The sequence below is a fragment of the Tenrec ecaudatus genome, chromosome 1, assembly GCF_050624435.1.
Source record: "Tenrec ecaudatus isolate mTenEca1 chromosome 1, mTenEca1.hap1, whole genome shotgun sequence".
In the NCBI taxonomy this organism is placed as follows: domain Eukaryota; kingdom Metazoa; phylum Chordata; class Mammalia; order Afrosoricida; family Tenrecidae; genus Tenrec; species Tenrec ecaudatus.
Genome location: NC_134530.1, coordinates 302,467,715 through 302,495,179, shown reverse-complemented (window position 1 = coordinate 302,495,179; position 27,465 = coordinate 302,467,715). Strand labels below are relative to the sequence as shown.

The following is a 27,465-nucleotide window of genomic DNA, read 5'->3' as shown; positions in this document are numbered from 1 at the left end:
TTTGCTGCCCTTCTTTCACCAACCACGATGCCCTTCTCCAGGGACTGGTTCCTCCCTACTGACATGTCTTTGTACATGAGACCAGGTCTCTCCATCCGAGCTTCTAAGGAGCATTTCTTCCAGGACATCTGGTTGTTCTTTTTGGAAACCGATGGGACTGGCAAGTCTTCATCAGCACCACCATTCGAACGCATCGCTGCTGCTTCAGTCTTCTTTCGTCAATGTCCCAACTTTCCCATGCACGTGAGGTAGCTGCAAACCACCAGCACAGTTCAGAAGTGACGTACTATTGCTTTTACATCAATCTGTGCAAATGACAGCCCAGTGAAATGGCAAATAATCCCTGAGGACAGACGTACTGCTTTGAAGAGTTCTAATAACCCCCAAGCAGGCTTCTGGTATCTACATGGGACTAGTGTTAGCCAGGGTTGGTCAAATATGCAAAAGAAAATCCCTTAATATATTTATTTATTCATTTATCTTATCTAGCTATCATCCGTCCTCATCTTTTTGGACACACGGAATTTGCTGGCAAATACTCCCTCTGCTCCCTTCCCTTCAAAACAGGAATGAGAGATGACCATGTGAGCATGGGCCATCTTGCCCACTGTCACCGATCCTTCCCCACTTACATTCCACTTACTCAGGAAAAGGATCAGGCCAGACCCTGGCGAGGTGCCACTTTGTATGGACGTCCCAAAAATGAAGAGGAAAAGGGGACCTCATTGGGACCATTGATGAATGCGGTGCCACATGCTAGGTTTTCTACATTACGGACGGGGGGCTGGATTGTCCTGAGGACTGGGTCCTGGTAGCGGAGTGAGGACGAGTTGGGCTGTGATCAGCAAAGTCTGCATTTGGAAACCACCAGCGGCACCGTGGGAAAGAGACGGGGCTTTCTACTCCTGTAAACAGTTACAAACTTGGAGACTCACGGGGCAGTTCTACCCTGTCCTATAGGGTCGCTATGAGTTGGTACTGACTTGATGGCAGTGAGTTTGGTTTTGTCCTTAGGACTCGGAAGCTCTTACCAACCATCTTACAATTCTCGTGATTCTTTAAAGAGTTAGGGGTACTCTGTCCCCTGGCTATATTGTGTTCTCTCAAATATATGAAGAAGACGAAAGCATCCCCCAAAGGATGGGAGGCGATGCGGAGAAGCTAAAGATCCTAAGTAGGCACAGGATGCATAGATGCAGCTGAAGCTGTGCCCAATTTTACCTGGTATTTAAAAACCCGCATCCCATGTTCCAAACCTAATTTAAACAACTGCAGGGGCCTCGTCCAGGTGCGAGAACAAGTTTCTTCTCTGAAAAAGAAAAATCCTTTGTCTGCTGCTTTGAACCCATAAGCTTGTTGAAGCGTGGCCCTTTTGTTCTAAACAATGAATAGGATTAACACTCCATTTGGGCTATAAGGGCCTGTACTTTAATTTTGAGAGAAAAGCGTATACTATTCTTGGTTCTTATCTTAATTCTCCTATGACTAAAACCGCACACAGTCCAATAATCCTAACAGAAGAACTTTTAAAACAAAGGTGCCATAGCTCTTTGTTCTGAATGAATCCTGTTGGTAAAAATATAGGAAGCTGAAAGTTAAAAAAAAAAAAAACCACCAAAAAACTAAAAGACAAACCTGGCATCCATCAGAAATCTGATTGTACAATGTTAAAATCCAAGTGGGCTTTCAAGCCATTTGGACGAGTGGCTGAATCTAAACCACAGTATTAACCTTCTGTGATTGCTTAAGCCAGCTGCCCTTTTACAACATGAAATCTGAGGAAGGCAGTTTTACTTTTTCTGAAATCCATTTACAGAGAAAAGGTTAAACCGAACTAACCTGGCCGTTTGGAGGGAGAGACACACGCAGAAAAAATGGAGGTTCTCATACAGTTAACATAAGACCATGGTGATTTCTCTAGAAACACCTGCTCATCCTACCAGAGTGCGAAGTACCTTAGTCACCTACTGGAGTATCGCAGGGGCACCACAGAGGGAAGCTAGAACAGAAGGTTAGGTTCTCAAAGCACTGGCTCTGGCAGAAGGCTTTCTCTCTGCGGGGAGGTCCTTGTCTTCACCAATCAGACGGGTGCCTCTTCCTGGGCACGTGTGCCTGCCTGCTTACACTGCTCTCCATAGCTCAAGAGACCGCTGCAAGAAATACCCTACACTAACAGTGCCTCATTAAGCTAACAAAGAAAACACATTCCCAAATGGGATTATAGCCACAGGTACAAAGCCAAACCCCAGTTCTGACTCAGCAACCACATAAGACAGAGTAGAGATGCCTCTTAGGGTTTCCAGGGCCAAGGGCCACATCCTTCTCTCCCATGGAGCAGCTGGTGGGTTTGAACTGCCAGCCTTTCAGTTACCAACTGAGCCCTTAACCACTGCATGGCTAAGGCTCCTTTAAAATAAACTTTATTTATTTCAGACGGTTCACAGAGCATTAGTAACAAAATCGGATGAAGATCATTCAAAAAGGGCCAACTGCAAGTCAAAGTATCTGGAAGGATGGCTACCGCAGACGCCCAGGGGCAGTTCTAGTCCCCCATAGAAGAGAGCCACTGTGACTCGTCAGCAACCTAACAGCGGTGCCCGGGCTGGTTATTTTCTCTCATCAAGAAACACGAAGGCAAAAACAGCCATTTTAAGATGAAAGAAAAAAAAGAGAATTTGTTACCATTGGATTTTAAGGAAGAAAAATGTTAGCGCCAGGCTGAGGATAAATGACAATTGATGGAACTGGTTTCCAGGACAGAATGAAGAGCACTAAAAACAATAAGTGAGTAAATTTGAGACTTTTCTCTTACAATCTTCTGAAAGTTCATGCACATCTTTAAAGCAAAAATTATAACATGGGTTATGGAGTTTATAGCAAATAACTGTGTAGATGGAATACATATTACAGCCACAACAAAAAAGGGGTAAAAAGAACTTTACTGGTTACATGTTTCTACATTTTATGGAAAATAGTATAATAGGTAATATATAATATAATAGGCATAATTTTGAGGAGGGTTAAAAAACTTAAGTCTGTGCATTGTAATCTGTATTAAGGATGTATCTTGTAATCTATAAAATAACCTAAAAGGAATTGTTAAAGAAAATAAAGATAAACCCCAACGGAATTCTAGCAATATAGCAAAGCAATAATAGATCATGATAAAGCAGTATCTGAAAAAAAAAAAAGAAGCAGTATCTGACTCAGGAATGCAAGGTTGGCTTAACATCCAAAATGCAAGCAATGTACATTTCCAAAATCAATGTATGTTACCAAAATCAACAGAATAAAGGAGAAACCCAATATAATCATCTCAACAGATGCAGAAATAAAGATATGACAAAGTTTAACATTTACTCGCAATATTTAAAACCTTTATAGAAAATTAAGAACACTGGATTTACTTCCCTGATCTGATTCTACAAAAACTTACAGCTAACATACTTACAGGTGAAATATTTATCCCGTTAATAACAGTACAAAGGCAGGAATACCAGCTCCCATTACTTCCTTTCAGCTTGATCCTGGACTCCGGGACCTTCCAACAAGGCAGTGTTGTTAGGCGCATTCAAGTCAGTCCAGCTCACAGGGACCCACTATGTACAATACAACTGCCCTGGCCTGAGCCATCCTCTCCAGCTGTGCTTTTATTGAGCCCACTGTTGCATCCACAGACGCTGAAAACGCCCTGCTTCTTTTCTTTAGACTGCCAGTATCTGACCATGTTTCACCGCTATCCATTAAGTTTTCAGTGGCAAATTCCTCTGAAGTAGACCACCTACTCCTTCAAAGTTTGTTCCAGTCTGGAAGCTCTGCTGAAACCTGGTCACTGTGGGTGACATGCTGGGATTTGAAATACCTCACAGCAACATACAAGCCACCACATTGCATCAACTGACAGACACGTGATGGCAACAGGAATTAAGAGGAAATATGTATAAAGATTAGAGGAAGAAATAGGACTATTTGTACATGAGGTAGCTCTATAAAAACAATCTACAAAGCAATAACTATAAAATAAAAAATACAATTCTATTTTATGTTTACTTATTGGAAGCACATGATAGCAAAGTAAAAATTAAAAAGCAATTCCACCTATACCAGCAGCAGACAAGATAAGTTAAAAAACTTAACAAAAGAGAATCAAGACCTCTATGGAAAATTACCAAGCACTGGTAGGGAAAAGGGGGAAAACAGATATATAACTAGAGATATATTATGTTTACACATAGAAAAACAGTTTCCACTAAAACTGCAACTCTCTTCAAATTAATCTTTGGAGCCAACACATCTACCTAATAGTCACATTAAGTGTTTTTGGTAAAAGTTGACCACACTGATTTAAAAATAATTTTTTTTGAAAACTCACAGGGCTTAAACTATCCAAAGGAAGCTTGAAGAACAGCAACAAAGTTGTAGAACGTGGATAGGATAAGATTTAGGATAAAACTGTGTCATCAAGAGTGTGACTGGAATGGGTCAAGAAACAGATCGATGGAACAGAACACAGAGGGCCCAGAAAGAGACTCACATTTGCATAATCTTTAACATGTTACAAAGGTGCCAAGACAATCCAAAAGGGACAGAAATGTTCTTTCATCAATAATGATACGGTGACATATCCAAAAGGGGGAGAAAAACAACGTTAAACTATACTATATATAAAAATTTTCATGATAAAGGATCTACAGAGAAAACAAGCATATCTCCTGAGTCAGGAGTAAAGCAGCATCTTATTGGAGAACCCAGGATTGAAACTTCGCAACAACTGGCAGAAGACGCCTAAACCTCGCCCACTACCAAGTGGATTATGATTCCTAGTAACCCTATGTGGAGTGTCTGAGGCTGAAAATATTACAGGAGCAGATATAGCCTCATCTTTCTCCCGGGAACCCGCAGATGGGTTCCAATAGCACCTTTAGGGCACCTTATGGGTAGATACGGTATGCACACATTTTTAAAGGCACAACCATCGAACAGACACATCACAATGGTGGCAGGCAAGAAAAGTGCTCCACGTCATTAGGGAAACACGATTTAAACAAGTTGAAGCCACACCAGTGCTGCCTTGGGTGTGGGACCGCAGGAGCTCTCAGCAGTGGCCCAGGGAAGACAAAATGAAGCTGCCTCTTTGGAAAAAAGGTTGGCAGGCTCTCATAAAACTGAATGTGCGCCTAGTCCACACCCCAGCGTTTCACTCACAAAATGAAAGCATATGTAAACAAAAAGACTTGTATAAGCACGTTCATAGCAGCTCTGTTTGTAGTATGGGATGGAAAACGTGGAACAGCCCAGGTAGAACCACAAATGAATGGATGGACACAGCGAGTTAATATTCTATTCAGCAATGAAAGGAAACCAAATTACCACTCCACACAAGTGTCGATCTGAAAACCATGCTGAATCCAAGAAGTATGTGCCATATGATTCCTTTTCCAGAAGGGGCAAAGTGAATCTGTGGCTAGAAAACTGCAAAACAGTGGCTGTCTCTCTCAGGAGGTGGGAACACGGCCTGGTTGGGAAGGAGCGCAGCGCACTGGTGGTCTTGTTCTGCGTTTTCCAAGGGGGTTGTGTTTTACAGGCACATGCATCTATGACACTCCCCAAGTGATAAACACTTATGATGCACATTTTAAAGTATAAAGATCTGACCTCATTTAAAAAGACAAAGTACAGTAAGGAACTGTCAAATTTAATGATAGACAGCTGACATAATTAGGGGCTAGGGGTAGCTACTTTAAAATTAACTCCCCCCAAAAGAGGAATGGCTACACAAAGGAAATGGCTAAAGATGCGATAAATTATACTCAGCTCTACTATACTGTGACATATGCATCCCTAAAAATCATGGCTCCATACAAAAATGACTGTGAGAACTAGAGCCTACTGGGGGCAGAGTTCTGTAGAACAGGCGCTCAAAATAAAGCGATGTGATATAAAATAACGGGAACCCAAACCACTGCTGTTGAGTCGATTCTGACTCAAGACCCGACAGCACAGTGCGGAACTGCTCCACAGGAATGCCACGGCTGGAGACCTTTACGGAAGCAGACAGCTCATCTTTCTCTGGGGGAAAGGCTTACGGACTTGAACCACCAATCACCGAGTGATTTTACACATAGAAAAAGACCCGAAGTTCAGGTGGGGCAGTGGATATTGGCAGGGTAGAATGTAGCTTACAAGTTACTGGGAAGGAGTGCAAGAAGTTAAGGAGGAAATAACACTGATTTGCTATAAGATCTTCCAGGAGAAAGGGGGACACTTCCTAACTAACTCCTTATGGGAGAGGCCTAATAAATAAGGGTACCACTGGGAGGGAGATCATAGACCACTAGCTCATAAAAGCAAACACAAAAATCCACAATAAGTGGACTCCGGCGATGAATTTCCCGGCTTTTATTCGCTGCTGCCAAGTAGATGACTACAGAAGAAGATGACTCCACGTAGACAGAGAACGGCTCTACAGGGGTTTTAGGGTGGTCTTCTCAAGTACCTACCCCTGAAGAACCTTCCAGCTGCGATTCAAGCCACTTATGCCACATCTGTGCCACCCTGTCCCTCATACCAGGAGTCCTGGTGGCACAGTGGTTACGAGTTGGGCTGCGAACTGCAAAGTCAGCAATTAAAAACCACCAGCTGCTCCTCAGGATAAAGACGGGGCTTTCTATTCCTGGAATGAGTTACAGTCCTGGAGACTCACAGGGGCAGTTCTACTCGGTCCTTCCTACAGGGTCGCTATGAGTTGGCATCGACTCGATGGCAGTGAGTTTGGTTCTTTTGGTTGCTTGCTTATACCACAGCCAAGCGAGGTTTATTCCAGGTAAGCATGGCTGGTTCAACCTCTGCAAATTAACTGATGTTAATTCATCACATCAACAAAACCTATGATGTGATCAGCGTATTAAAAAAAACAAAAATCCTAGCAAGCAAGAAATAGAGGTAAACTTTATCAAATTAACAAAGAACGTCTACAAAACATCTACATCAAACACCACACTTAAAAGATGAAAAATGAGATGTTTTCCTTAAGACTAAAAACCAAACAAGGTTAAAAATCAAACCTCTCATCTCTACTTCAACATCGTGCTGAAAGCCCTAGCAATTAAATGAGATAAATTTAGAAATAAATAAAACTGTCTTTGTAACTGTCTATGGGAGTAGACAGTCTCATTTTTCTCCTGGGCAGTGGCTGGTAGTTTTGAACGACAACCTTGTAAGTCATAGCCCTGGTGGTGTAGTGCTCCCTCTGATAAACAGCCAGTCTTGGAAACCCACAGGGGCAGTTCTACCCTGTCTGTGGGGCTGCTATGAGATGGCACGGACTCGATGGCAGGGAGTGAGTGTGGGCTAGGGAGCAAGGCAGTGAAATGGAGATGGAAAAGGTAAGATCATCTGAGAGAACCCAGGACACACAACGACAACACACAACACGCACACAGCCTTTACACGGGTGCAAAGGCAATCCAATGTGAACAGAACACCGACCAACCGTGCTGACATGACTGCGTGTCCACATGTGAAATAGGACACTAGGCCCGGGGCTGAAATGACTGTGAATCCACATGTAAAATGGGAAATGATTTTTAAAAAATCATTCAAAACAAAAGAGAAAATCTCCTAAGTGAATTGGGTTCGGCAGTGACTTTTCTGCTACAACACAAAAGTGAACATTTCAAGCTTCCGCTCTGTGAAAGGCACTATGGCGAGAGTGGAAAGCCCTGTAAAACTGGGGACCTTATCTGTAAGAGACCTCTGATAAAAGTGCATGACAAAAATACATGAGAGCTCTGAAAACCCAACACAACTAGCAACCCAGCTGCAAACGGCCCAAAGATATCAACAGACATCGCGACTGAGAAGCTGTACATGGAGACAGTCAGCACCATGTCACCGTGGAAAGGCAAAATGAGGTAATGACCCACCACTCCCCCCTAGCAGAATGGCTACAACCCACAACAGTGCCAGCACCAATGCTGGCGGAGGATGATGGGAACAGCAGGAAACCTCCTGTGATGCAAATGGTACAGCCGTTTTGGAAAAGTCTGTCAGTTTCTTAGAAATCCAAATGCAGGCTTATAAAACACCAAAATAAGGCATTCCACTTCAGAAGACTTAGCCACCAAAAACACCTTATGGAGACCCTCAAAACACTGTCAGACTACAGTAGACCAAGAAAAAAGGCCAGGCTAGCTACTTCCCAAAACCTGCTTTCTAATTGATCCAGGGACAGAGCAGAACTGTGCACAGTACAGTCTCACTGAGTGGAGGGAAGCAACAAAACTGCTCTAAAACATAGGCTATTTCTTAGAAGAGACGGATTGTTGGTAAACATGCCCCATGGTGATTCACAGGCTCCCAAGCCCACTGCCATGGAGTACAGTCCCAGTGCCCTTATCCAGGGTCTCCAAAGAGGCAATCCTTCTGGAGGCACACAACCTCGTGTCTCACCCTTGGGATGGTTAGTGGGTGACTGAGACAGCAGTGCTACAGACTTAGAACAAACAGCATTTCATCTAAGTATATAAGAACATTTCAGGTTCTCTGGTGAAAGCATTTTGAGTAGACTTTAAAGGAGGCATTACTTCAAAGATAAAAGAAAACTTAAAAAAAAAAACATTTACCAAAATGTTGAAGAAATTATAAAACAGCAAACTACCAAAAAGAAAGCAATTGTACGGCAAGCTAAGGTTCTGAATTTAATTTGACAAGAACTCAGCTCTGTGATACAATAACCAAGCCTTTCCGATCAAAAGCGCTGTGAAGCCTGGTTAAGAAAGGAGGAGAAATAGGAAAGGGCTGGGACACTGAGGAGGTTGTGATGAGCCGCAATGCACTGGGTGAGTTTGCGTACAAACTGTTAAAGATAAACGTGGTATACCCCCTGTAACCTATTACCTAACTTACAATAAAAACACACACAATTAACTGATCAAGTGACGGGTACGTTGGCGCATCCAGCCCTTCCGACAACAAAATTGCAGGCATGACATCGACGATCCTCTTTGGATTTAGAGGCACCATGTTCTTTATTTGAGTTTGCTGTTTGAGAGGATAATAGGGCTCTGTGCTCCCGTAAAGATGTATGCATTCCTAGAACTCTACGGAGTAATTCTACTCTGTCCCAAACAGTTGCCGAGTCAGAACTGACTCAATGGTAGTGGTATTCTGGCTCATTTACCTAAGGACCCAAAATGATTGTTTTGCATAGGGCCAGAACAAAAGGCGGCCCCAAAGTGCTGTGCAGAGTTCTCTGCTACACCGTCCACGTGACCTAGCAGAGGAAGGGGTGCTTGAAATGTCAGTGGCAGACAGACATGCTGCTTGGAGCCTTTGGCAGATCCCTTTAGGTAAATTGCAGCACAAACCCTTAGGTTTTGGTAGTAAAGAACGACTCTCCTTTAAAAAACAGCTCATAATTGCTAATGAGCTTATCAAGTTATCATGAGTCCTATACTGCATGGGTGTTGTCTGGCCCACCGAGCCATAAAATGAGGTATGCACAGCCTCAAATGAAAGTGGTTTATAGCAGATCAACAGACCCCGGAGGCACAAGTAAGTTCCCCGAGGAGCTGACGCATGGTCCCCAAGTGTGCTCCAGTGCCTTCTCTCTCCAAGCTTCCACCATGGCCTTAACACAGGAGGGTCCAGAAAATGAGGACCCATTTACAGATGGAGCTCTGTGGGATGCAGGCAAGACCCCAAAGCGCTGCAGCACTACAGCCGCTTTCTCAGACACCCTGAAGGACAGCCGCGAAGGGAAATCGTCTCAGTGGAAAGAAATTACAGTCGTGTACCTGGTTATTTTTCTTGGAATGACAAATAGCCCAATGTGCCATTGTGAGCTGACTTGTGGGGTAAGGCTATTGAATTGGCTAGATGGTAGGGACTTGGAATGCACCTGACTGGGGAACTGGTAAGTAGGACGTCCGAGGGAGAGGCACATGGACAGACTTCTCTGATCACAGAGGCAGAGTGGTAGGTGGTGGTGGTGTGCGTGTGCGTGTGCGTTTGTGTGTAGATGTTGGAGTTCTATGTGAAGAATCACAGAAAGGTGGTCTTGGCAGGGGAATTAAGAATGATCAAGAGGACAGATGGAACACATCTTACTAAAACCAGCCTCTTTCCCCAGCCACTCAGGTCACTTCCCAATGGCCTCATAAACAAAATGGCCATGGCGACACTGCTGGAGATAACACAATATGGGCGGGCTTCCACAACCTGGGGTCTCCCTGACAACAGCTGTTACTGAATGCTGCAGAGACCTGCACTGAGTACCGGACAAAGCACGAATAAGCCAACTAACGACACAGCGATGGGATGATCGTAGTGGGTCCCTTCAAACAACGGGGTAAGGATGGCGTTTCTTACTGGAACAGAAATTTAATCAGGGTATGCATTTATTTTTCTCTAACTACACCGCTACTGCCAAAACAACTGCACATGGACTCAAGAGAATGCCTGACCCACTGTTACGGTGTCCCACACAGTATCATGGGGCTCGCTTCACATCAAATGAAGTGTGCAATAGGCTCATGTTCGTGGAATTCCTGGTTGGCTCCAGAGGACAGTGGTATGGATTTTGAGGGACTCAACCAAGCATTTAGCTAGCTGGCAACACCTTGCAGGTGTGGAGCAGTGTTATCCAGAAAGCTAGGTTGTTGTTGGGCCCCATGGCATTGGTTCGAACTCAGAGGACCCCATGGACAACAGAATAAAACACCAACACCACGGGCCAGCCTCACAATTGTTCTTATGCTTGAGTTCATTGCTGTAGCCACTAAGTCGGCCCATCTCATTGAGGGCCTTCCTCTGTTTTGCTGCCCCTCTACTTTACCAAGCATGCTGTCTTTCTCCACGGACTGCTCTCTCCTGAAGACATCTCCTTGCCTTTCAACACTTTTAAAGAGGTCTTGTGCTGCAACACCGGGCTCAAACACAGCAGGCACTTTGAGTATGGTGAAGGATTGGGTTCACAGTGTTTCCTTCACAAAGCAGGGTCCTTACACATTGGAACCACCTAGACAACACCTCACAGAAAATATCGGAGGAGTCAAGATGGCATCCAGGTAGAATCACCCGCCAGATGCTCCTGTTGTTGTTAAATCAGAGGTCGGCATGGGAAGCAAGCTTGAGGAGAAAGCTATGGGACGATGGTTCCGGAGGAACTTGGGGGGAGGAGGAGGCGGGGGAAGGGAGCTGTGAAAAAACAACAGCACAGACAGGGGAACAACTAGGGAATTAAAAGCAACAACAGCAATCTAGCTGAAAGGAATTATAAGAGGCAGAAGACGGGCAAGCATGATGGTGGGGCAGGAGGAAGGTAAAAGGAAACAGAGGAAAGATCTAGGAAGCAAAGCAATAGACAGAGGTATAAAAACATAGACATGTACATATGTAAATATATTAATTCATAAAAATAGAGATATTGGTCTATGTACATATACTTACATGGCAATACAATGAAGAAGTGGACGGACTTTGGGCCTCTGCTCAAGCCCTCCCTCAATGCAACAACACTTTGTTCTAACAACCTGGCATTCTGTGATGCTCAGCCTCCCAACACGACACAATTGTTAAAGACAAAATAGGTGCATAAGCAAATGTGGTGAAGAAAGTGGAAGATACCAAGTTATCAAAAGATACAGCATCTAGGGTCTTAAAGGACTGAAGTTAAATAAGCAGCCATCTTAGCAGAGAATCAACAAGCTCACATCGAAGAAGCACACCAGCCTGTGTGATCACGAGGTGTCAACGGGATCAGGCAACAGCATCAGAAGACCCCAAACAAACAAAAAATACTATTGAGAATGAGGGAGGCCAGAGCAGAGACTCAAAACCTCTCTGTAGACATTGGGACATGGCCTCACAAAAGGGTCACAAGGAAGGCATGAGTCAACCTTGTACAGTCTAGTACCGACGAAACACCCAATATTCCTCTGGTTCTTTGAGGCTTCCTCACCCGCCACTAGCATGACCCCAGTCCTGCCTTTCAGTTCTGGCTAGACCAGAGAGGTACACTGGGACAGATGAGAGCTCACGACATAAGGAATCCAGGTCAGATAACCCCTCAGGAACAGAAATGGGAGTAGCAATACTAGGAGAGCAGGGGGAAGGTGGGGAAACGCGAGGGGAGGTGGTGGGGGGTAGAGGGAAAAAGGGAAAAAAGAGAAACTGATGCCAAGGGCTCAAATAGAAAATAAATATTTATAAAATTTTGATGGCAACATATGTACAAATGTGCTTGACACATTTTGGATTGATTGGATCAACACATGGATGGATTGTGATAAGAGCTGTATGAGCTCCCAATAAAATGATCTTTTAAAAAATAAAAAAGATAATAGCTAATAATAACTTGCCTTTTCTACTTCAAAAAAAATTGTATGTGCTTGACACATGGATGCTATGTATAGATTGTGTTGAGTTGTACAAGCCCCCAATAAAATAATTTTTTAAACATGCTTATTGGATTTCCCCTTTTGCCAAAACAGAATTTTTTTCTTTAAAAAAACAAAAACCAATATGCACGTATTGGCTATAAAGTAATGGATGGTAAAGTCAGGAATAAGCAGGATAGGAAGAAGACAATTTAGAATTTCAACTGCACTGACAATCACCAACTCGAAAATATTTTGAGAACTGTGGTCGTGATAGGTCCTGGTGCGGGTCCTGGGATGGTTTCCAAATCTAGGCTAAGAAGCATACAAATTCCAAGACTCCACACATCCCAAGTACCCATGCTCTCTGCCAGGCACGCCGCTCAGGATACACCGAGGAAAGGCACTCATTCCCACTCTCCCCCATTCTGTCAGAAAGGGCTGCAGGAAGTTCATAGAAATAGCAATTTTAAAATAATTGAGTGCCTATTCTGCACCAGCATTGTTCTACGTCCCATGCACACACACAGAACTTAGTCGTTCAATGCCGCATCTTAAAGTCGGCACCTTCAGCAACTCCACCTCAGAACAGCCCACGTCTCTTCCAAAACCAACTAACGGGATAAATCTCTCCATTTTGCCTGTTTACAGTTCCTTAATGATTTTATTTCTACTTTACTCAGCCTGAGCTAAAATGGTCCATTTAAAACATTCCCTCACCAGTAACTTCAACTACTAAGATTGTTCCTTCAACCTACCTAACCTGTAATTTCCCACACTGCACCCAACGTGCAATTCAACTTCCCTTCCTACCACAGAGGAAAATGACACTGTGTCCTAAGTTGCTGTCACAGGCGTCATTGATTTAAATCTCACAGCCCCTCAATACATTTCCTGAGTGATGAGGTTTGGGACAACAAAGCCGAGGGAAAGACGTCTCCGTTCCATTGGAGCTTCCCCTCTAACAGGGAACACGGACCTTGAGTAATTATGAAGGTGAAGAACAGTGAGGCAGAGAACAGATCGGACGGTCTTAATCTAGTTTGAAGGGGATAAGGTTGTCCAGGCAGTCCCCCCTTAGAGTAGTTCCAATCCCATCCCACAGTCCTGAAAGGTATCCTTTCGTCGCTGTAGCCCACCAATCCTTCAGCCAAGGGGCTCACCCTCCTTTAGCCGTCCCTTGGCATCACGTCCTTAAGCTGAGCCTCAGAGGGTTGGTAGAATAAATGGAATTAAAAGACAATGAACTTTTTCGATGAGCTCTTTGATATACTGTTAATACCAGTGCCAGGATGTTTTGATTACTATAGCTGTATAATACGGTTTAAAATCAGGAAGTGAGTCCTCCTACGTTGCTCATCTATTGTAACAGTGCTTTAGCGTCTAAGCTCTCCTGTCATTCATATTAAAGCTGTGGTTTGGTTTCCCCACTTCTATAAAAAAAAAAAAAAAGACACAGATCCTGGCCCACCAAGCCTTGAGGACAATATCCTTGCTCAGAGCAGCCAATGCACAGAGAGGACCATATGGACGGCCCCACTATGAGACATGACATCCCTCACTGGCCCATAGACCTACAGGGGACAACACTGTAGACAAAGTGTGCCTTCTGTGCCCCATCTGACTCACCACACCAAGGCAAAACACTAAGTGTGTGCAACAGAACAGCAAAGGGAGCAGAGCAAGGAAGTTCCGAGGGAGGACCAAAAATAGACTTTGGGGCCAGGGCGTGGCACCCCATCAGACTCGACCCCAAAACACGCCTAAATGTCAACAAACAGACCTTGAACTATTTACAGGCTTTTCTTTTTGTTTGTCATTGTTTTTTGTTGTTGTTTTGTTTCCTTTTGTTGCTTTGTTTTGCGCTGTCTGGTTTTTGTGCATATCGTTATCTCTGCAAGTCTATCTAGATAAGATAGGTGCATAAATAATCTGGAGGAGAAAACAACAGGGTGGACGGTTCTGGGGGTACATGGGAGAGGGGGAGGTAGGGGAAAAGAAGTGGTTTTAACAAACCCAGGGACAAGGGAACAACAAGTGATCCAAAATCAGTGGCAAGGAGGGAGTAAGAGGCCTGGTAGGGCTTGATCAAGGGCAATGTAACCGAGAGGAATTATTGAAATCCAAATAAAGGCTGAGCATGTTAGTGGGACAAGAGGAAAATAAAATGAAATAGAGGAAAGAACTAGGAGGCAATATATTTCTATATGACGATGGGGAAATAGATCTATGTGCATATACTTATAGGTTTAGTATTAAGGTAGCAGATGGACATTGGGTCTCTACTCAAGTACTCCCTCAATGCAAGAACACTTTGCTCTACGAACTGGCATTCCATGATGCTCACCTTCCCGCAACGATCGCAGAAGACAAAGCGGGTGCATAAACAAATGTAGTGAAGAAAGCAGATAGTGCCCTGCTACCAAAAGATATAGTGTCTGCAGTCTTAAAGACTTAAAGATAAACAAGCAGCCATCCAGCTGAGAAGGAACAAAGCCCACATGGAAGAACACCAGCCCGTGTGACCACAAGGTGTCGAGGGGATCAGGTATCAGGCATCAAACACAAAAATAAAATCATATCATTGTAAATGAGGGGGAGTGCAGAGTGGGGACCCAAAGCCCATCTATAGGCAACTAGACAACCTCTTAGGGAAGGGTTGCGGGGAGGAGACGAGTCAGGGTGCAGTGTAGCAACAGTCAGGGTGCAGTGTAGCAACAATGAAACATACAATTCCTCTTGTTCTTAAATGCTTCCTCCCCCAACGCTATCATGATCCCCATTCTCCCTTAAAATCCAGCTTGACCAGAGCATGCACACTGGTACTAATAGGAACTGGAAACATAGGGAATCCAGGACAGATGATCCCTTCAGGACCAGTGATGAGAGTGGCGATACTGGGAGGGTGGGGTAGAAAGGGGAAACTAATTACAAGGATCTACATAAAACCCCCTCCCTAGGGGACAAACAACAGAAAAAATGGGTGAAAGGAGACATCGGATAGTGTAAGGCATGACAAAATAATAATTTATAAAGTATCAAGGGTCTATGGGGGGTAGGGGGGAAAATGAGGAGCTGATATCAAGGGCTCATGTAGAAAGCAAATGTTTTGAGAATGATGATGACAACTTATGTACAAATGTGGTTGACACAATGGATGGAGGTATGGATTGTGACAAGAGATGTACAAGCCCCCAATAAAATGATTGTTTTTAAAAAGGCTCTTGGGATTTTGATTAAGTTGAATCTATAGATTACTTTGGTTAATACTGATGTCTTAATAATATGAAATCTTCTCAACTATGAACATGAGACATCTTTCCATTATTTAGGTCTTCTTTAATTTCTTACATCTTGCTATAAATTTCACAGTACAAATCCTTCATGCTATTCATTAAATTCTTAGGTATTTTATTTACTCTCCTAGGTGCTATTGTAAGGAGCTCTGGTGGTCCTGTCAGGAATGCTTTACAATGCTGACCAACCACAGGTCCGAGGTTCAAGCTTACCAGGTGCTCTGTGGGAGACAGATGAGGCTGCCTGCTCCCAGAAAGATTTACAAAGCCTTGGAAATCGTATAGAGCAGTGGCTCTCAACCTTCCTAATGCTATGACCCTTTGATACAGTTCCTCATGTTGTGGTGACCCCCCAACCATAACATTATTCACTGTAATTTTGCTACTGTTATGAATTGGGCGGCCCCTAAAGGGGTCACGACCCACAGTTGAGAACCACTGGTATCTATTTGATGGTAGTGTTAGATGCTATTGTAAATGGAATTGTTTCCTTTATTTCTTCATGGCTACATTTTTTATGCATAGAATCTATCCCATCTAGGAAAAAAAAGTTTTAATCATTTTATTAGGGTTTCATACAACTCTTATCACAATCCACACATACATCAATCGTGTAAAGTACATTTGTACACTCATTGCCCTCATTGTTCTCAAAGCATTTGCTCTCCACTTAAGCCCCTGGCATCAGGTCATTTTTTTCCCTCCCTCCCCGCTCCTCCCTCCCTCATGAAACCTTGATAATTTATAAATTATTATTATTTTGTCATATCATCCCCTGTCCGATGTCTCCCTTCACCCTTTTCTGTTGTCCATCCCCCAGGGTGGAGGTCACTTGCAGATCCTTGTAATTGGCTCCCTTTTTCCAACCCACTCTCCCTCTACCCTACCTGTATCACCACTCACACCCCTGGTCCTGAAGGGATCATCCGCCCTGGATTCCCTGTGTTTCCAGTTCCTATCTGTACCAGTGTACATCCTCTGGTCTAGCCAGACTTGCAAGAGAAAATTTGAATCATGATAGTGTGGGGAGGAGGGGAGCATTAAGGAACTAGAGCAAAGTTGTATTTTTCATCGTTGCTACATCGCACCTTGACTGGCTCATCTCCTCCCCTAGACCCCTGTGCAAGGGGATCTCCAGTGGCCAACAAATGGGCTTTCAGCCTCCACTCTACACTCCCACCCCTCATTCACTATATTAAGACTTTTTTGTTTTGATGATACCTGATCCCTTGGACACCTCGTTATCTCACAGGCTGTTGTGCTTCTTCCATGTGGGCTTTGTTGCTTCTGAGCTAGATGGCTGCTTGTTTATCTTCAAGCCTTTAAGACCCCAGACGCTATACCTTCTGATAGCCGGGCACCATCAGCTTTCTTTGCTACAGTTGCTTATGCACCCGTTTGTGCACCCAATGGTACGATTTTTGTTCTTTGGTGCTGATAGCTGATCCCTTCGGGACCTCGTGATCACACAGGCTGGTGTGCTTCTTCCATGTGGGCTTTGTTGCTTCTGAGCTAGATGGCTGCCTATTTACCCTCAAGCTTTTAAGACCCCAGACGCTATATCTTTCTATCCCATCTAGGAAAAATTTCTCAAAGTACTGATATCAAGTCAAAAGAAAGAGCTTGCACACTTTCATGGTGTGGCACACATTATTTTTACAAGTTATTATCTGCATAGGAAAGAGTTGGTTGTACATATTCTACTTACCCTATGCAATGCCAGCCAACATCAAAACGAAAGCCTGAAATCATATAATTGTTGTTGCTAGTGCCATCCAGTTGATTCTGACTCATTAACACTGCCAGTCCCATGTCACACAATAAATAAATAGTAACAAATACATGAAAAATCACCAATTCAGGGGGCAAAACACCTGGAGGAAGATTATTTTAAATGTTGTTTCGTGTTGGTAAGTCAGCCCGTAAGGCATAGTTCCTCTGCCCCACCGGGTTTCCTCAGCGGTGGTTTCACCAGCGCCGTTCTCACACTGAGCTGCTGGGGGCTGCCAATCTCTCTCCTTTTCATTAGCAGCTGAGCACTTAAGCACTGCACCATGTGGACTCTTTAGTGCTATGAGGGGGCTCCAACATATCCATTGAACATGGGATTGAAAGATAAGGGAATGTTTCCATAAACTTTTTTAAAGCCTCTTGCAAGGAACTATATAGAGACATACATCACTTCATGTCCCTATGTTGACAAATAGGATGCTACTCGATCTAGATCTTGTACAAGCACACAGTACCCATAAAGACTGCTATACTAAAACTGAGGTTTTTCAATGTTTAACTTTGTCATTCCTATTGGGTTTTTGTACACGTGTGGTTTTTTAAAAAAATCATTTACTGGGAACTCGGACAACTCTTATCACAATCCATGCATACATCCATTGTGTCAAGCACATTTGTACATTTGTTTCCCTCATTATTCTCAAAACATTTGCTTTTTACTTGAGCTCTTGGTATCAGCTCTTCATTTTTTCCCTCCCTCCCCGCTTCCTCCTTCCCCACGAACCCTTGATAATTTATAAATTATTATGTCATATCTTACACTGTCCAACGTCGCCCTTCATCCACTTCTTAACTGTCTCCCAGGGATGAGGTTATATGCAGAGCCTTGTAATCTGTTCCCCTTTCTACCCCACCTTCCTTCCACCCTCCCAGTATCGTCACTCTCACCACTGGTCCTGAGGGGCTCATCTGTCTTGGATTCCCTGTGTTTCCAGTTCCTATCTGTACCAGTGTACATTCTCTAGTCTAGCCAGACTTGCAAGGTAGAATTGGGATCATGATAGGGGGGCGGGGGGAGAAAGCATTCAAGACTCAAAGGAAAATTTTATGTTTCATCCTTGCTACACTGCACCCTGATTGGCTCGTCTCCTCCCCGTGGTCCTTCTGCAAGGGGATGTCCAATTTCCCACGGATGGGCCCTGAGTTCCCACTCCACACTCCCTCTCATCCACAATGCTATGAGTATTTTTGGTCTTTGATGCCTGATACCTGATCCCTTCGCCGCCTTCTGATCTGACAGGCTGGTGTGTTTCTTCCATGTGGGCTTTGTTGTTTCTGAGCTATAGGACCCCAGACTCTATATCTTTTGATAGCGGGGCACTGTCAGCTTTCTTCACCACATTTGCTTATGCACCCGCTTTGTCTTCAGTGATCCTGCCGGGCTGGGCTGGGCTGGTGTGCTTCTTCCATGTGGGCTTTGTTGTTTCTCAGCTAGATGGCTGACTGTTTATCTTCAAGCCTTTAAGACCCCAGATGCTATGTCTTTTGATAGCTGGGCACCATCAGTTTTCTTCACCACATTTGCTTGTGCACCTGTTGTCTTCAGTGATCGTGCCAGGAAGGTGAGCATCTCAGACTACCAAATTGTTAGAACAAAGTGTTCTTGTATACACGTGTTTTTCTCTATATGAAATCTAGATGGGTAAATCTAGAGACAATAACTGCATTACTGGTTTCTTGAGGGTGTGACAGGGAAAGGGGGAAAATGGGATGCTAATAATGAGTACAAGGAAAAAGAAAATGGTCTAAAGTTGACTGTAGAGAGGATAGCACAAATTTTAATTAACACTTTTAATATGCTTAAACTACTGAACTGCATTAAGTGAATTATGTCAATAAAACATTTTATTTTAAAGCTGACAGAAAATAAACTAAAGACTTAAGGGAGCTACCTGGGCACAGCCGTGCAGAGTGTGTGGATGGGCCTGGTGAGGGCAGAGCTGGCAGCTGGATGGGGCGCTTTCTGCAATGTCTGGGTGCAGAGGTTGGGGTGGGAAGAGGCAAAGGACGAAGCAGTGGTCATGGAGACCAGGTGTGGTGCCAGGGGCACATGTGGCAGAGGTGGCCTGCTTCCTGACCATGTGGTCCTCCTCTCCTTTCGCTTTTACACATCGCACCTCCTCTCCCTAGTGCTGTCTTTACTGTTCCCCAGCGCAAAAACCCTGCCCGCTCCCTTCCTCCTACAAGTTCTTTCACCTCGGACCTAGCATCAGAGCGCTTGAACCTGATTCCAGGCTTAAGTCTGTACACTTTCACTGTAATTATCCAAACCTTCCGTGATGCTGAGCCTTCTCTCTCTGTGACAGGCACACGCAACCCGACAGCCATTCCCCAGTGCCAACATTCTTCCCCAGCAAAGCCTCTGAAATTCTCCTGCACAATCCCAAGCAAATAACCCTTCCTCGGAGACTGCACTAATTATGCTCCTCAGTCTTCCCATAAACTTCCTCAATTTGTTTTCACTGCGTTTTTAGTAAGGGCTTGACATAGCTGTTTACGTCGCCATCTAGCAACTTCGCCCTTCATTCAGTGGCACTGTTGCCATTTCAGTGCGTCAACTTTCCCGTTATCTCCTTTCAGGCGGTTCCGTGTCCAGTGGTCTAGTTTCCCTGTCCCCTTGCCATCTCTCTCTTGGTTCGGAGTAAATGTTTTTAAAAGCACAGCACTCACAAGTGGATATGGAGGGATAAGGGATCACTGCCATACAGTGGCACCAATAATGCCCCTCTCATAATACAGTATAATCCTAAAAATTCTCAAACAACCTTACATTTAGAATTAACTGTGCCTCCACTGTTAGTATGCCTCGCTTAAAACCTGAACGAAACTCCTGAACTACATTCCGAAGATACCCAAACCAGAAACCAAACTCCCCACCATCGAGTCAGTGCTCCATAGGACAGGGGAGAACTGCTCCTATGGGTTTCTGAGAAAGTAGCTCTTTGTAGGAGTAGAAATTCCCACGCCCACCACCCCTCCCACGGAGCAACTGGTGGTTTCAAACTGCTGGCCTTGTGGTGAGCAGCTCAATGCATAATCAATACATCACCAGGGCTCAGGTTTTTTAGAAATGATTGTTAACAAGGAACACAAAACAAAATACTCCCCAAAACTCATAATGGTCATGAGATAAGGTTTAGTTTTTTGTTTTGAAATAGGTATTTATTTTTAAATAGGCCATCGTGTCCTTAAAAATTAAGCTTATTTTGCTCAACTTTTGTAAAAACTATATTTATTTAAATGTAAGTTTATAGCAGAAAATGAAAGTCTTTCTTTCTCCCAATATAAAAGGAACTTCCACCAAGTCTTATTACTTAGGCAATAAAGAAGTAAAATTAACAAGCACCACACTCACGTTCTTAAAGTTTCTAAGGCAAAACTACAAATATTGCGTAGCACTGATAAATGAAGTCTTTTCAAGCACATAACCCTGAACGCTGTTTCTTCTCTGTTCATTTACTCTGAAAGAGGCAATTCAGACTGTTTCATGTCTGTTTCATGACAACACTCACTGCCCATGACAAAATAAGATCTTCGATTCCAATACTGACTTACCTGCTCCAACCTTAAAAATATTGCTTAAAAGAAACGCAATGGCCATTGCACAGGACACAGTTACGGCACTCTGCTTCCCTGAGGATTACAGCCTTCAAACACTTCCACTCGGTCTCACAGGGCCGCCTTGAGTTGGAGTCAACTCAATAGCAGAGTAGTATCTTTTGGTGGCACTTCCCCTTTCGTGACAACAGTTATGACTTTGGGTTTTATAACACACTCTCAGATGTGTGTGTGTCTATACATACATAAATACATATCACTGAGCAAAAGGGAATTACCCCATCCCCCATCCCCTAGGGGGACACATAACAGAAATGTGGGTGAAGGGAGACAACGGAGACAGTGAGACAAGAAATAACAACAATAATATATAATTGATCAAGGATTCATGAGGGTGGGCGGATGGGGGAGGGAGTGGAAAAAAGAGAAGCTGATACCAAGGGCTCAAGTAGAAAGAAAATGTTTTAGAAATATTGGTGGCCACATATGTACAAGTATGCTTAAAATGATTAATAATACAAAAGGTAATTCATTGCTGCTGTTCTTCCTAATCTATACTTCACACAGATGCTGGGGCTGGGGTTTGGGGATTTCTATCAATAGATATTCAAAAACGCATTGCTAGGCCATAATTCGCAATATGACTCCCTTTTTGTGTCATTAAAATATTGTAGTCATCCCCAAAAGTACTGTTGGCCCCAGGACTTTGTTCAACAAGTTTTACCAAAGAAAATAAAATGTAACCATAGGGATGCAATCGTTTCACCAAAAATATGTTGAAGGTAAACATTGATTTTTTTATTGTGAAATATTTATTTCTAATGACAAATAAATTAAATTCTGTCTTACAGCACAGTGTAGCATAGGTCACAGTCTGCATGTGGGCGGACCCGCCTGGAGACGGATAGGAGTGGTGTCTCGGTTCCTAAGACCATTGGAAATATGTGTTTTCTGATGGTCTTAGGCGACTCCTGTTAAAGGTTCATTTCGACACACACACACCCCCCCAAGGGGTGGCGACCCACAGGTTGAGAACGGCTGAAATAGAGGAAAGAAATAGGAGGCAAAAGGCATTTATAGAAGTATAGCTATAAAGAAGTGGGAAGATGCCATTATATTTTAATTCATTTTTTTCTGCAGTTAAAAAAATCCTCTCATATTATAGTTAACCTTAAATAATACATTGTTGAATGGTATTTTTAAAATATTATATGCCATCTATGTAAAAAAAAGAGAAAGAAATGTTTTGAAACTGACTGTGGTAGTAATTGTACAATACTGTTTTATGTGATTGATGGCATATTATGATATATGTAAGAGCTCCCAATAACATATTAAAAAATAAAATAAAATTTTTTAAAAATTAAAAAATGTATAGCTATATGCATGTTTATATAAACATTAATTCTTATTCATTCATCCAAATTTTAACTAAAATTTAAGTAACAGCATTAGAGAAATATAAAATTGTCTGTACGTCATCACATGCTCTCAAACTTATTTGGTCTAACGCCCCCTTTTCAGGGGAAAAAAACATTACTCAGCACCCCCAGCAATGAAGAGCTTTTGTAAAATAGGTCCTGAGTCTGCTTCTGCAGTCCCCGTGAATTGTTCCCGTGCATCCCCACAGCCCCTGCCCCGCTCCCACTGTGGGAGACACTGGTCTAAAGGGTCACAGACCTGTCAGCAATTAAACCTGCATAATGATTATACATACTGCCGCTTCAAAACATTACAGAAGATACAATATCCTACTTGGGGGAGAAAAATTGCCACAAAAATGGCGCCGCTATATTAGAACTTGAGAAGCCCTGGTGGTGTTGTGGGGCATGTGTCTGACTGCTACTGCAAGGTCAGCAGCTCAAAACCACCAGGCACTCCATGGGAGCAAGACGAGGCTTTCTACTCCCAGAGAGTTACTCTCAGAAACTCAGGCAGCTCTACCGGGTCCTCCAGGGTCACTATGAGTTGGTATCCACTGGACAGCAGTGAGATACTAGAAGGTGAAGAATGAGTTGCCTAGGCACTTGGGGGACAGAAGCAGGTGAATACAAGGGCATGCATATTGAACTAGAAAGGGGAGCCAGCAAGCATGTGAGACTACAAATCAGACTACAAATGGTGAAGCACAGGCTTAGTGCGGGTACAGAAATCACCTAAATCTCTGAGGGGTCAGAAACAAGATCAGCACACAAAGTTGGTTCCGATGAGTTGGAAGTCATACACATGCCACCCAACTTTCAACATTTCATCAATTATTACACTGGCAATTCCCCTCTGGACAAATACTTCCCTGCTGGATTTGGCAATTTATTATAATGGCCAAACAAAACTCACAGACCAGCCTTACAGTTACATGGTTTATAAACGTCGAGAAAAAGAAGTGAACCAACATGGAAGAAGCACATCAACCTGTGTGATCACGAGGTGTCAAAGGGATCAGGTATCAGGCATCAAAGAACAAGAAATCTTATCATCATGAATGAGGGCGAGTGCAGATTGGGGACCCAGAGCCCGTCTGAGGCAACTGAGCATCCCCTTACAGAAGGGTCACGGGGAGGAGACGAGCCAGTCAGGGTGCAGTGTAGCATCAATGAAACACACAACTTTCCTCTAGTTCTTAAATGCTTCCTCAATCCCAGTATCATGATCCCAATTCTACCTTACAAATCCGGCATGTACCCTGCTACAGATCAGAGCTGGAAACATAGGGATCCAGGACAAATAAACCCTTCAGGACCAATAATGAGAGTAGCGATACTAGGAGGGTAAGGGAAAGGTGGGGGAGAAAAGGGGACCCGAACACAAGGATCTACATATAAACCCCTCCGTGGGGGATGGACAACAGAAAAGTAGGTGAAGGGAGACATTGGACAGTGTAAGACATGACAAAATAATAATCATTTATAAATTATCAAGGGTTCATGAGGGCTGGGGGCAGGAAGGGAGGGGGAAATGAGGAGCTGATCCCAAGGGCTCAAGTAGAAAGAAAATGTTTGGAGAATGATGATGGCAACAAATGTACAAATGTGCTTGACACAATGGATGGGTGGATGAATGAATGGATGGATAGATGGATGGATGGATGGATGGATGGATAGATGGTGATAAGAGCTGTACGAGCCCCCAATAAAATGATTTTTAAGTGAATGAGGAATATATGGAAATTTAGATGATTTTTCAAATGTATTATCCTAAGTCAAAGTAGCGAGACTTAAAAGGCTACCTACTATAAAATTCTATTAACATTCTGCAAAATATCAAAACTAGAGGTAGAGGCTAGAGGCGCTAGCTGCCAAGAGGTGGTGGGGTGTGGGGACAGGCTTTCTAGGAAAGGTTGGGGTGGGGGGAGCATTTGGGAGTGATGAAATTCTTAAACTGTTCAACATATTGATTGTAATGGTGGTTACATGACTACACTCCTTTATCAAAACTCCAAACATACACACATAAAAGTAAAAATTACTATATTTTAAATATGCCTTCATTTTTTAAAATAAAATAAAAGAATCTATGAATGCAAGGTCGTGGAAACAAAGAGAAGAGAGGGGAAAGTGGCAGGCGCCTGCCATATCTCCAAAGACTTGTCTTTGGGGCTTTAGATTTTGTCTTCAAAGCAACAGGCATACGGAATGACCTGAAGAAGATAAAATTGGGTGCTCTCTTAAGAAGAACGGTGACATCACTGATTGGAGGGAGGGAGAAAAGGGGAGCAACTGGGAAAGCCATGATCAACTTGATGGCAGTGGATTTGGGCTCGGTGGAGACATAAATTACCAAGACCTGATCAAGGAAGTAGATCAAAGACAGCTAGAGGTAGAAAGATTCTAACAGTAGAAAAACCACTAACCACCTGGTTTTGAGAAAGGATCAATTTTCAATAAACACCACTTGAAATGCCCTTGGGCCTTTCTAATACAGACATCCCGTTAGCTGTACTGGTCTGAGCCCAGCGGGATGTGTGGAGGAGTGGTTTCAAAGAACCACCAGGGTATCTGCACACATAAAAATATAAGGTAGGATAACAAAGCAAAAAGCCACTGCGTAGAGAAACAGATAATCAGAAGGCAGGATTCACCCTGAGCAACAACCGCAATGAGGGGTGGGGGTGGGTGTTTGATGATTTCCATCTGCGTATGCAGAGAACTGGCTTTATCTAAAGAGATGACATGTTTGTCAGCTTAGTCTGGGCCTCCATCTCAACCACTTCATCCTCACCTTTCCTGACTTCATTTTGGCTTGGATCCCTCTGGGAAAACTGAGGCGGCTAGTAAATTGTAACCAAATTCAAAGCCTCCACTTTCTACTCCCCATGACATGAACATTGAGAGCATCCAGCAAATAAGGTAGACAAAATAATTTACACAATCCGCTGATTTTGTTCATTAAACGTGAGAACAGCACAATGAGAGGCTGAATGTTTCACTTCAGATACATAGCTTTCTCGTGACAGTTTGAACCAATAGCTTAGAAGGCTCTCTGGCCCGTGATGCAGGCATCAGGAAGAACCACTGTGGGCCAAAGATTCAGGACAACTACATCTTTATCGGAAATATGCCCCAAAGTCGCAGGGGTCCTTTCTCCCCCAAAGCCAATTTTGCCTGTACACTGCTAACGGGCATGCTCGGAGTCCACTCTTCCAATGACCAGTTTCATAAATTCCAATTAAATCATAAATTTTAAGAATCAAAACCAAAATTACCCGAGAGTAGCAAGTGACTTTCCCAGCAAAATGTGCACTTACCCATCTCTTCCCTTACTGACGATTTTTACTTCAAAATAATAAATGCCACAAGCTGCTGGGATGGGATGGGTGGCACGGACTGATGCTGCGTCTTTTGGGGTTTTGCCATGACCTGCACATGAAATGAGAAGGAAAAAAATAAGCTGATAAGATCTTTAAATGAAAATCTAAATAAATAATTCAGTTACAAACAGGGGCTCAGGAGCAATATAAACACACGAGTTCCCATCAGTTCAAATAATGAAAGAATTAATTAAATATTTATCATCACAGTTAATCAAAACCACCCACGTCAATCACAGAACTCTTCACATCAGCACTCGCTGTACAGACTTCAGAACCTGGGAATAATGATCCTAGCAAACCTTTAGATGCAAATATGCATACGTGCACATCTGGGTAGACCATATACCAGGGTAAGTTTTTTAAAAGTATTGTTATAACATCAGGGAAGCCATTACTAACAAAGTTATCAAAATGTGAAGCTGTTGTTTCTCAACATAGCCTCGCCATCTCTGACTCATAGGCTCCCAAACTTATTTGGCCTACCAGACCATTTTCGGAAAATTAGTCACCATTCCCCTGGCAACTAAAATCTTTTGTGCTACAATCTCTAATCCAGGATACAAGTGAGGGTATATGCTTTTGCTGCACCGCACCCCCAACCATTCCAGCACCCCAGGAGGTGCAGTGTCTCCCACTTTGGGAAACTCTGCTTGACCTTCCATGAGAAACTCTGAGCGCTCCAATTTACACCACACCAAAACAGCAGTTTCAGCATTACTGAGGAGCTCAAATAGTGTGCCTTTCTAGTGTCCTTTACATCTGGGGAACAAAATATAAGGCCAGGGCATGATCAGGGATGACTGTGCATGGGGCAGGTTAACTAATGAAATTCTCCTAGGGCAGCTTTTCTAACCTGGAAGAATAAACAGGTAGACCGCTAAGATGAAAGAAAAACAAAAAAATTGACCCAAGCAACTCCCCTGGCCTTTTCCTCACCAGTGAAGTTCTCAGCCTGCTTCAACTTGACTCACAATAAACCCTCATGACCATGCTGTAGCCTTCAGGGAAATCTATTCAGGTGACCCACTGAGGCGGTCAGCCCCACTTTCTGGGCTGACTTCTCCGCAGCCCTTGTTTTAACTGGACCTTGCTCTCTGGCAGGTGTTGGTAGATCCAAGACTCCTCTGTGGTTAGTTAGCACTCATTCCATACACATCCTCATCAGCTCAGTCCTGCTTGATGGCTGATGGAAAGCTCAGTTCTATGATCTGCCTGACGCTCATACAATGCTCTTGGCGCCCATTCTATGACATTGTCCAGACGAAGGCAGAACTGGCCTGCAGCCCTCCACTGCTGCCAGCTGTTGCTGTTAGGTACCAACGAGCCAGTTGTGACCCACAGCGACCCTATGCACAAAAGACCAAGACACTGCACAGTCCTCCACCATCCCTGCAATTGTTTTTCGATGCTGGAGTCCATCTGTGATAGTGACATAATTGTCAATTTAAGGATGAAGCGTGTAGGGGTGGAGTCGAGCCTTTCAATAAGGTCATAGCCAATGAGGCCTCTGTGTGGGCGTGGCTTTCCCCTGGGGATTCTGGGAGTTCAAGTGTTTTCCTGCTTGGAGCTGGGAGATTCTCTGCTCACACACTGGGAGACATAGCAGCTGACAAGGCACATGAACCCACCC

The 27,465-nt window shown here is 43.6% G+C and overlaps 1 protein-coding gene across 1 annotated transcript in view; it reads right to left on the bottom strand.

Moving 5' to 3' along the window:
- RANBP9 (RAN binding protein 9) overlaps nt 1-27,465 on the bottom strand; it is an 83,918-nt gene that overhangs the window by 34,275 nt on the left and 22,178 nt on the right. The window contains exon 2 of the mRNA XM_075532458.1: nt 25,770-25,881. Coding sequence (XP_075388573.1) covers nt 25,770-25,881 — 112 coding nt within the window. The remainder of the gene's footprint in view (nt 1-25,769; nt 25,882-27,465) is intronic.